The sequence below is a fragment of the Anticarsia gemmatalis genome, chromosome 18 (assembly GCF_050436995.1).
Source record: "Anticarsia gemmatalis isolate Benzon Research Colony breed Stoneville strain chromosome 18, ilAntGemm2 primary, whole genome shotgun sequence".
Lineage (NCBI taxonomy): Eukaryota > Metazoa > Arthropoda > Insecta > Lepidoptera > Erebidae > Anticarsia > Anticarsia gemmatalis.
The window spans coordinates 10,763,144-10,773,868 of record NC_134762.1 but is presented as its reverse complement, the minus strand read 5'-3'; the positions used below and the strand labels follow the sequence as shown (position 1 = coordinate 10,773,868).

The 10,725-nt window shown below is 34.5% G+C and overlaps 2 protein-coding genes across 3 annotated transcripts in view; both read left to right on the top strand.

Moving 5' to 3' along the window:
* The first annotated feature begins 73 nt into the window (after nucleotides 1-73).
* LOC142980385 (endoplasmic reticulum-Golgi intermediate compartment protein 2) lies at nucleotides 74-1,889 on the top strand. The gene has a single exon (XM_076125710.1). The coding sequence runs from the start codon at nucleotides 198-200 to the stop codon at nucleotides 1,356-1,358; it is 1,161 nt and encodes a 386-aa protein (XP_075981825.1). The 5' UTR covers nucleotides 74-197; the 3' UTR covers nucleotides 1,359-1,889.
* A 165-nt stretch (nucleotides 1,890-2,054) lies between these two features.
* The window catches only part of LOC142980698 (uncharacterized), a 157,284-nt gene continuing 148,613 nt past the window's right edge, over nucleotides 2,055-10,725 (top strand). The window contains exons 1-2 of one of the 2 annotated variants that reach the window (XM_076126230.1): nucleotides 2,055-2,474; nucleotides 9,944-10,023. The gene's annotated coding sequence lies outside the window, so the exon portion shown is untranslated. The remainder of the gene's footprint in view (nucleotides 2,475-9,943; nucleotides 10,024-10,725) is intronic. The other variant, XM_076126229.1, reaches the window with a different exon arrangement.

Sequence of the window (10,725 nt, the reverse complement as noted above, 5' to 3'; positions counted from 1 at the left end):
CGGAATCTTTCCAATGTTATTTGCGAAACGTGCTTCGTAAACACACATTGTCTGAATCTGTGACTCACACAGATTCTTTCAAACGTCAAATGTTGTCAACAACTTGTCAAGTGCTCTAGAAACTGATAAAAAAAGTCAAAAACACGTCAACTGTTAAGTTTATCGAGGACTGAAACCAATTACTTTTTTTAATTAAAATGCTAAGATATAGAGGTAAAAAGAAGGTCATCGATAGAGTGAAAGAACTCGATGCCTTCTCAAAAGTGCCGGAAGAATACGTGGACAGTACACCGGTAGGCGGGACATTTTCAGTTATAACGTTTTTTATTATTATGTGGCTGGTATACAGCGAGTTTTCCTATTACTTAGATAGTAATTTAGTCTTCAAATTCATGCCAGATATAGACATGGACGAAAAACTTCGTATTAACATAGATATGACCGTGGCAATGCCTTGCTCGAACATTGGTGCTGATATACTTGACTCTACATCACAAAGTGTGTTCGGTTTTGGAGAGTTACAAGAAGAGGACACTTGGTTCGAGCTCACGCAGGAACAACAGGACGCTTTTGACGCTGTTAAATACATAAATTCATATCTAAGAGAAGAGTATCATTCTATAAAAGACTTGTTATGGAAAAAGGGTCATGGTTCTGTTCGTGGCACCATACCGGCAAGAAAAACTAAGCCGAATCGTCGGCCAGACGCATGTCGACTTCATGGAGTCCTTACCCTAAACAAAGTTGCTGGAAACTTCCATGTAACAGCAGGAAAGAGTTTGCATCTACCAAGAGGCCATATACATTTGAATATGCTGTTTGATGACACGCCGCAGAACTTTAGTCACAGAATTCACCGACTCAGCTTTGGCAGTCCAGCTAATGGGATAATATACCCATTGGAAGGTGACGAGAAGATCACTACTGATGAAAACATGCTCTATCAGTACTTCATAGAAGTGGTACCAACTGACGTAGACACTACATTTGAGTCAATCAAAACTTTCCAGTACTCAGTCAAAGAACTAGAAAGGCCTATCAGTCACTCTAAAGGCTCACATGGAGTTCCGGGTGTATTCTTCAAATACGACATGGCCGCATTGAAAATTAAAGTCTTAGATGAAAAGGAAAACATAGCACAGTTCACTCTAAGACTGTTTTCAATTATTGGTGGAATATATGTTATAGTCAGTTTTATTAATACCTTAGTCTTAGCTTTTAGAACTGCTTTTTTGAAGAAAGCAGCACCACAAGTTATTTTACAACATGAAGCTTTTGAAGCCAAAAGGCATCCGACAAACCCATTACTTGTAACTCCCGATCTAAGTGTTCCCGTAGAATTTAAACTAAAAGAATGATAGCAAATGTTCTTAGTTTTAAGTAATATTATCTAAATTTTGTATTGTATATAGAAGAATTATGCACATTTTTTTCGAATATTACTCTTAATTTTTACAAGTTCCATTATTTAAATTTAAGTATATTCATAAGTAATTTTTTGATCGGTCCATTATTTGAGATATTTTTACACGCTAGTATTTATTGAGATTAAGTTTATAAAATGTATTTAAGTATGTCTGTGTCCTGTGTTATTATTATTTTTTATTAATTTTTTTGGTTTATCTTGATATTCTATTTTTTTACAATTTCTTATGACTGTATTTTATGACTCCTAGTAATTACTTCTACACACTATTACAATATTATTGTTTGTAATCTTTTTTATCTTGCATTACAAATTAAAGACTGAAATCCTCCACAAACAATAACTTTGTAAAAGTGGTCCATGACGTCATTAAGACGACAATTATGTCAATAATATTATTTGTATCAAACAAAAATATGCAAAAACAACTGGGTCGATATTGTTCAATAAAATATGTTTTACATGCAGGTGTTTTTACTTCCCCTTAAATTTGGCACGCGGGGCTAGGGGGGTTGGTAAACGGTTCTGTCTTCTGTCCCTGTCGGCCGCAGCGGGGCGCGGTATGCTCTGTCGCGGCGCACGCTCCGCTCCGCTTCTCTCGACTCGTTTTGTTCTCATCGCTCGGAGCCGGGCCGGCCGCCATTCGCGCGGCGGCATCGCCTCACGACGAACGTGCTGCTACGTTCGATCAACGAAAACAGTCGAAAAGTTTCCCAACTTTTTAAACGGGCCCATGATACAAGACTTTTTTCCTCCAGAATCAGCAGTGCGGTGAAATAAAAGTGGTCAATCTTGACGAGTGTTTGTGAAGTGCTTCTACGGTTTTTTGAATGCGATCGCAATTTACCGTTTCAATTGTACTTTACTGTTTTGTTCGATAAAAAGCGCGTAAGCAAAGTTGCAATATTCGCCAAGAGGGCCGTATATGGTATAGTTGAATCTTGGGGGCTGGCGTCGTCGGTGAAAGTAGACCTTTGTTAAGTTCAAAAGGACACGGGCGCGTGCAACTGGCTCGAAACGACACGTTTCGCCTGCAGTTTGCGAGAAGGTGAGCGGCATGAATTACCTACTTAGTAACTCTTCAAACTACAGTTATCTCTTCAACGAGAGTTTTTTTTATCGTTGCATTCAAAATAGTATTTCTTTCACTTTAGAATTAGTTAGATAAGTGCCGTTATTTGAGTTGCTATCAGTCGGTTTGCTTAACCGAGGTGTTACTAATTAACGCAGCTATAATTTCGTTACACGATGTGTTAATTTCTTCGAACCTCTGTTATCGCAACGCAACTGACTTTGTAAACATTCAACTGGAGTAACTCAACTTTAACCTTTTATCGAGAGGCAAAGGCTATTATTCCTGACCTTTTGATGCGTACATTTACACATTTCTCTTTACTAGTTTTGAAAAATCGATAGTCCATTAAGAGTGGCAGCCAGCTGAACGGCATCGATGCCATTCATGCTATGCACCGCCAACTGTAGGTCAGTGCCCTATACCCTACCTGTTGACTCGCGGGCCCGTCGAGCCGGTTCTCCTACACCGACAACGGCTCACTGAAAAAAACGTCAGGTTCCAACTGACATTGAATTAATAAATTAATGGTTTTAACTGGTTTCCGTACTATCCTAGGTGCTAAGGAACAGATGATTTGAAAAACATAGCTATTAAAACCAACATTTCGGGCTATTTCTTCTGAATAGAGATCTAATTAATTAGAGATATTTAAGTAGGCCTAATCTGCTCTTAAGTAGTTCAAATAAAAGGTAATGTACCTTAAAAAAGAAAAGATGGCAAGTAACAGTGATCTAAATCGGTCCAACGATTTCGTAGATTATTATCAAGCGAACAAGGTTACAAACTTTCTCTCGGCGATAGATAAGCAAACGAAATTGGCACCCTTTATTATTGAACTCAATTACTGGCACAAATAACACTCGATAAATATCGAGATCTTGTATGGTGTTTAATTTTATGGCTGTTATGAGGCTGTAGTGCAAGTTTAAAATGTTAAACCTAGATTTAAACTAAGAACATCGTTCTTATTCGTTCTGAAACTTATAGTTTATTATCTGGCAGAAAAGTAATTAGACCATGATAAAAATCAACTTTTTTTAAGTACGACTTTACTTAGTCTTTCAAAATACTCAATTCGTTTTAAGTTCTTTCACGGTCATTCACAACACCAACCCAACATAAACAAAAGGATGAACCGCTGAATACATAACATTATGGAGGAAATAATATACGTTTATTTCAAAGATAAATATATCTCTCACCTTCAATTTAATCGCAGGAACCTCTGATAAGTTTATTAAGTTAATTCTTTCACATTTAGCAACGGCACAGTTATTTTCACACTTGCATGATCCGTGCATTTTTTTATTTTTGTTTTTTAATTAGTTTCGGCCCCGTTACCACCAACCGAGTTTAATAATGCCAGATGTTATTGTGATATACAGTGATGGGTAATTGCTTTTTAATCGCAGTTTCTATTAGATTATTATTGACAATTATTATTTTGAATTATTCAATAGCATAATAAAAGAAATCAAACATACCTACATATTATAATGATTTATGAAAGCTTCGAAGCCGTATTAACAGGGAACGTTTTAATATTTCGATTAGCATTATTTATTATCATTTAAAATCACGCCAGTTTTTGAGGAACTAGACAGACATAAGAGCATCTATACTACTACTAATATTATAAAGCTAAAGAGTTTGTTTGTTTGTTTGTTTGTTTGTTTGAACGCGCTAATCTCAAGAACTACTGGTCCGATTTGAAAAATTCTTTCAGTGTTAGATAGTCCATTTATCGAGGAAGGTTATAGGCTATATATCATCACGCTACTACCAATAGGAGCAGAGTACCAGTGAAAAATGTTACAAAAACGGGGAAAAATTTGACCCATTTTCTCTTATGTGACGCAAGCGAAGTTGCGCGGGTCAGCTAGTCTGCAAATAAAGCTACATGTTTTCAAAACTTTTCAGTGAAATTTCGTTTTCAAGAAGAATAAGCAAGTGCTAACATTTTTAATAGGTTCATAGCCGTAACATCTGTAAGAGTTGGTATATTTAATGAGGTAAGTGTAGGTCGATATTCTTCCCCTAAACGTAGAGTTTACTTAGTATATTTGTACTTCAAAAACTCCCCAAAAAACTTGGACAAATAGTTTTTGTTGATCCAAGCCACCTGCGGGACTTTAGCTTATTTTTTATTCAAACACATGTAGTGGTAGAATTTACTAGGCGTTTCTGAACTTTGTTGTTATGGTATCTGTGCTATTGAAACATGAAACAGCCAGGCATTGAATAAAAATCTTGAGTTTAGTTGAAGTTGTTCTCATGGGAGTAGAAGTAACATTAAAATTGATATTCAAATGGCTCTTTCATGGCTGTTTCTGTGTGTCTTATCATATTGTAGGTATATTTTCTGGGTACTCCTATTTATTAGTCCATTTTCCCCTTTAGAAACAAACATAGAGCACAGTGAGATTATACCTACTTCTTAAAAAATAAATGTTTCTCTACTCCATTACTCTAGCTCTAGTATAACAAGCTTTAGTTTCATTCATCATTTTGCAGTTGAAAGAGTAAACAGGTATTTTAAATGGAGTTGGTTACGCAGAATATTCACATTATTCACAATTGTAAACTTCTAGGTATTCCAAATGCTACTTCTAGGTATTATTCGTAAAATTGCGGTTTAACACACACCGGCATGAGCGAAATTGAATTAAAAACTTTCTATTAAATATTTAGGAACTCGCGTTTCAGAACGTGTATGAATACGGCTGAATTTGAACGTGGCATGTTATTAACTGTCACAAACTTGTAATGAACCTGAGGCATACAAATAGAGTTACAAGCTCGATTTCGTACACGTGGAAAGATTTTCTGAGACAAAATGTGTCTTTTACACAATGCAGGTTGTAAACTACGTAGGTAGGTACCTACCTACATACCTTATCATTTTTGTCAATACGATCAATAGTTTTTGTGAAAGAGTAAAACATGTCCACAAGCTCTAAGTTCTAACTTTTATGTTTGTCTCTCTAGTCTTTAAATCATTATTAATCATTAATGTACCTACCGATATTCTGAAGGATGTTCATTTTTTGTAGGTAATATTGTTAGTTTTTATCTAAGTTAGCTTCTAACATTTGCTAGCACTATATTCACAAATACGTTTTTCATGATAACGTTAAGTCTGTCATAAGTTTAACTTGTGTTTAACTAAGAATTATTTATCAGAATAGTATCAAAAATATATTTTCTCATTCTATATTTATTTACCAAATTACTTCTACCTCCTGAATAAATATTAACGGTCCATTTGCTTCGTAATCGATTAAAGAAAAGAGATATCGTTCGTTCCCTAAATACCGGCATTCTTCGATTCCTTTCAGTACTTAGTGAATATTGCTCACAAATATTTATCTGTACCGACCTTGGCCCATTCTATACCTTTTCTGTTTAGTTTATAACTCAATGTTGACTGACAGAAGCATGTGTATTAGAAAAAGGGTGGTAATGTTTAAATATTTACGTAATACTTGTAATACGAGCTTCTCCTTCCACGGAAGCCAAAAAACTTTACAAGTTTTTATACTCACCAAGTACCAGATTTCTTTCTGTTAACGAATTTCGAGTAAATAAGATAACATTATCGAATGTTTTAAAGGTAAATAATTGATTGCTATATTGGTCAGGATCGCCAATCTGTAGTATATGGTATGAAACTCTATGCCGCAATTTAAAACGACAAGAAATTAAATTGTTTACATACACAATAATTGATGGTGATAAATCCTAGATTACCGCAACCACTAATGACGATAAGCAAACCCATAGAAAACCCAAGAGAGTATTTAAAATATCGGCCAAGTCACGTACGTCAATACTTAATTTACATACTTAAGAGACAGCAACAATGCCCAAGTTTTAATTTCACATAAGAAATCCCCAACACTCAAACAGGATGCGGGCGTATTTTTTACCAAGTAACCTAATACGTGAATACGTATCAGGTACAAAATACTTGTTATCTAGTACAGAGAAAGTATCAATAACATTTCCTTTTAAAGTATCGGCGTGTATGTAATTTTAATCTGATCGTCACGTATTGGGTACATGTTATTCTCTATACTTACTAGAAGGATTTATGAGTCGAGTGTTTTATGTGTGAAATCACGTTCGGAGTTAGATTTGAATTATTGCTTCGTGGATTTCAAACAGTGTAATAGATCATCACGGTATCCGGAGTTGGTAAAAGTATCATCTGTTATGATTTTCTAAAATTATTAGGTTGCTTACTGCAGATCTTTTATTATATCGTGATTAGTCCGTAGCAGGAGCTTTGCTCAGTCAAATAATAATATCTATCTGTATAAAGTAGGTACCTGAATCGTATTTTGTTTTTGTTTTAACAAATTGATACTTCGAATAAATCACAGTCATGTCTTTTGTGCGAAAAGGTCAAAAGATTGCCAAAAAAAAATACAAATAAACTTGTGATGCGTTTCAACTTTTTCTAAGTAGGTTTTTGTAGATAGTTAAGTAGGTAAGTTCGTACGTACCTTATATAGTAGGTATGTTAAGCAAACCAATTTTAAATTATAACTTGTGTTTAAAATGTTTAGCTCAGAAATTACTACTTGTAATGAAATATCGATTAGCTTTTTCCGTGGAATTTTTACAGTGTCTTTCATACATTTGCTGTAATTTTTCTAGCAGATACATTATCTCACATTTATCCATAAGCTGTAAAAATTACCCAGCATTTTATATTTATCCTTTTAGTAAACAGATACTTGGTAATGTAACATTTCTAGTATATTCTAATGTAAGCTTATTCTGACATTGAGTAATTAGGGTTGTGGAGCGCTGATGGCAGTCGTTCTGCGAAAAAACTGATATTCAGCCTAATCCAGTTAGACGAGACATCTACCCCAATATCATTTGAAATAAGGTTAAGGAATAAATATAATTTATTTATACTCGAGAATGAAATCTGTATGTAATTTTATTACGTAGCAGTGTCGTGGATTAAATAAAGTTCGTCAGTATTTTTCTTTCACGAAAGTCGTCGAAGGGCATCCCGAGATATGTTCATTGTTCAGTATACCTGTATATTAGCAATAAGAATAATCATTTGGTTTCTATATACAGACATCGAGACTCGTCCAAGAGGAAACATTTTTACATTACTTAAACTTGTCTAACAGCGTCCCTAAGCACTTGCGTGATGGACTATAAAGGCCTTGATCTCTCTCTCAATCTTGGAAGATACCCTGTAATACCTTACTGTCTAAATCCTGTTGCCTGACTAAACGCCGAAATCTATTTAAACTATATCTATTTAAAATATCATAATAAAAATAGAAACTGAAAAAGATTCTCTTAGCTTACTTACTTACTTGCAAAGTTAAGCAATCATTTTTATGACTTTTTATACGATATTTTACCTCAGATTTATGTTGTTTCAATCCATTGTTGCATCAATCTTAAATGACCGTGCATTTGTTGTTCCAATGGACCGTAAAATATTACTGTTATTGTGTTTTATACCAGTTTTTATCGTTACAGAACAAAGTTATTTTATTGAGCAAATAATGTTCGCTTTTTCAATGTATTTCTGAGAATCTTGAAGCATTGTTTTGAAAAGTAGGTATCATAAATTCACGATTCTTTATAAAAAAACAGTCTTCCTGTCTGGCAGTAGCCAGTGGTTAATGCAACGGACTTGCGTCCAAGAAGTCGTGAGTTCGAATTCCACCTGTTGCATCTCCAAAACTCCTTAGAGCTTAGCCATTCAGGATTATTAACATCGTGTAAACCATAATATCTTTAAAAAATTACAAATTTAGTTACGATTTGAATCATTTGTTTGCTCAAAATATAGATAATATAGATACGTAATATATGTGTATATGGGTATATTTTTTATTTATAATAAGGTCAATTTGGATTACTTTGACTCATTTGGATAACATCGAACGGGGGAATTTGAACTAGTTTCGATATTTTTTTCATATGAAACTAACACAATTGATAAAAGTTTGCAAAACTAAAATAAATCTTTATCAATTGTATTAGTACCACTGCTGTACCATTGCTGGCATTTTAGGCAGAATACATTACCTAACATTAGGTAATTTTGAAATTGTAATAGCGACAAACTGCTGCGAAGACGGCAAAACGTAAATTAAAGAGAGATAGACAAGGACTGCGGGTGAGGAAGACGTTAGCAATGACCAAAGTATACCTAAAGCCTAATGCAATACATTTTTCTTCAGTCTCTTCAAATAAACGTAGTGTAACACGTAATACTGTGTACAGTTATTTCTCAACAGCTGCGTGGAACAATGGCGCCGTTTAGAAACACTGCCACGCACATACCATAGTGTTTAATCAAATAAACCTTCGTAATATTACATTTACTTTATAACTGGCCTTTGTTTTAATATAATTAATTATTGTAAGAGAATATTAACGTGGCCATCAACCGTTTCAGTGTTATGTTACAATGACAGTTTTTACCCGCGACTGTGTTTGTGTGGAAAGATTACCTGGGATAAAAAGTTTTCTGCCCGTTGATCCAGGTTGTATACTTTCCGAACGAAAACTGATTTCACAGTGTTTATAACAAGAAAGAGTATGTTAAAACCATTTATTTAATCGTACTGTGCTTATAATGGTACTTAGGTGTCTCAAATTTATAATTATTTAAAAGCCTAAATAAAAATCGTCTTATACTACTTACAGGATATAGTAGGTACTACTTATACATATAGGAAGCTGTACAGTGCAGTTTCCTATATGATATTCCCTATGTCTATCTATTAAAAACATCAGTAATTTCGGTGATTATTATCCCTATTAATAATGTGGCTTTATGTATTTCTATGATATTCGCAACGAATACAATCCGATGTCAGACTTTAGACCCTAGTCTACACAAGCTGTTAGATCAATAGAAATAAACACTATAGATGCAAGTCAAATACCAGTTTTCCTCAACAAATAAGTAGACGTGCAATATCATAAATGGTTATGGAAAACGCCACATCTTTTTTTTCTACAGAACATATTTTAATTGTATATTTTGTTTGTTTCGATATGAAGAGGCGTTCGACGATCAAACGTCATTCCATGCATGGGTGACCGCTTGGTGGAGTTTGAGGTAATCATTTCCATGCTTCAGGCTTATAAATAAGATGGTCCCGTTTGTTGTCTACTAAGATAACAGTCGTTAGGCCATGTCAAAGGCCTTGAAGAGCTTGAGAAATTTTGACACTAGGTTGAATACTAACCATACGATAAAATAAAATAAAAACACTGTTGTGTCTATATCTAGTAATATGATACGAGATGAATACGGAACGCAAATCAGAGAGTAATTGAAGCTGCTTCCTAGTGGGGTGATTCATAATAGTTTATTAGTGGGTATTGCCAGACGAAAATATTTGTGTTTTCCATTTTGCATATGCATTCCATTTTGCATTTTGCAGATTGCTTTGGGCGGCTTGAACAACTTTGACACTAGGTTGACCACTAACCATACGACAAGAAGAAGAAGATTTTGCATAAGGTACAATAATTATTTTGTTTCTTTGAAGCTTTGCTTTGTTTCAGTGTCGATTAGACCAAAGACTTATCAACGTCTACCTATTGAAGAAAGTAATTCTGAATCTGAAAACAAAATCAAGCAGATGTATTAAATCGTAATAAGTAGCGTAGTTCCATTAAAACTTATTTATATCTACTACTAGCTGACCCGCGCAACTTTGCTTGCGTCCAATAAGAGAGAATGGGTGAATTTTTTCCCCATTTTTGTAACATTAAATACTGATACTCTGCTCCTTTTGTTCGTAGGGTGATGATATATGGCCTATGTCCTTTCCCGGGTATCAAAATATCTCCATACCAAATTTCATGCAAATTGGTTCAGTAGTTTAGGCGTGATTGAGTAGCAGACAGACAGAGAGATAGAGTTATTTTCGCATTTATAGTATTAGTATGGATATCTCACAATTCGTTAATAATTACCTCTTTTAAGAATCCTCAAGTGTTAGAAAGTGTATGAATTAAGTCACGAATGTTTACTGGACGTTCGTGTACACGTGTGGTTATTTGCCAAGACACTTATTAATTTGCATGTACATTCGGATCACGCATTACTGGCCACTGGACAGCTACAAATTGCATTGAATGCTGCACGAAATTTGTGAATAAGTATGTATAATGATGTGTTAAGATCTTGAAGAAACGGTGTAATTTTATTTGTATTTTT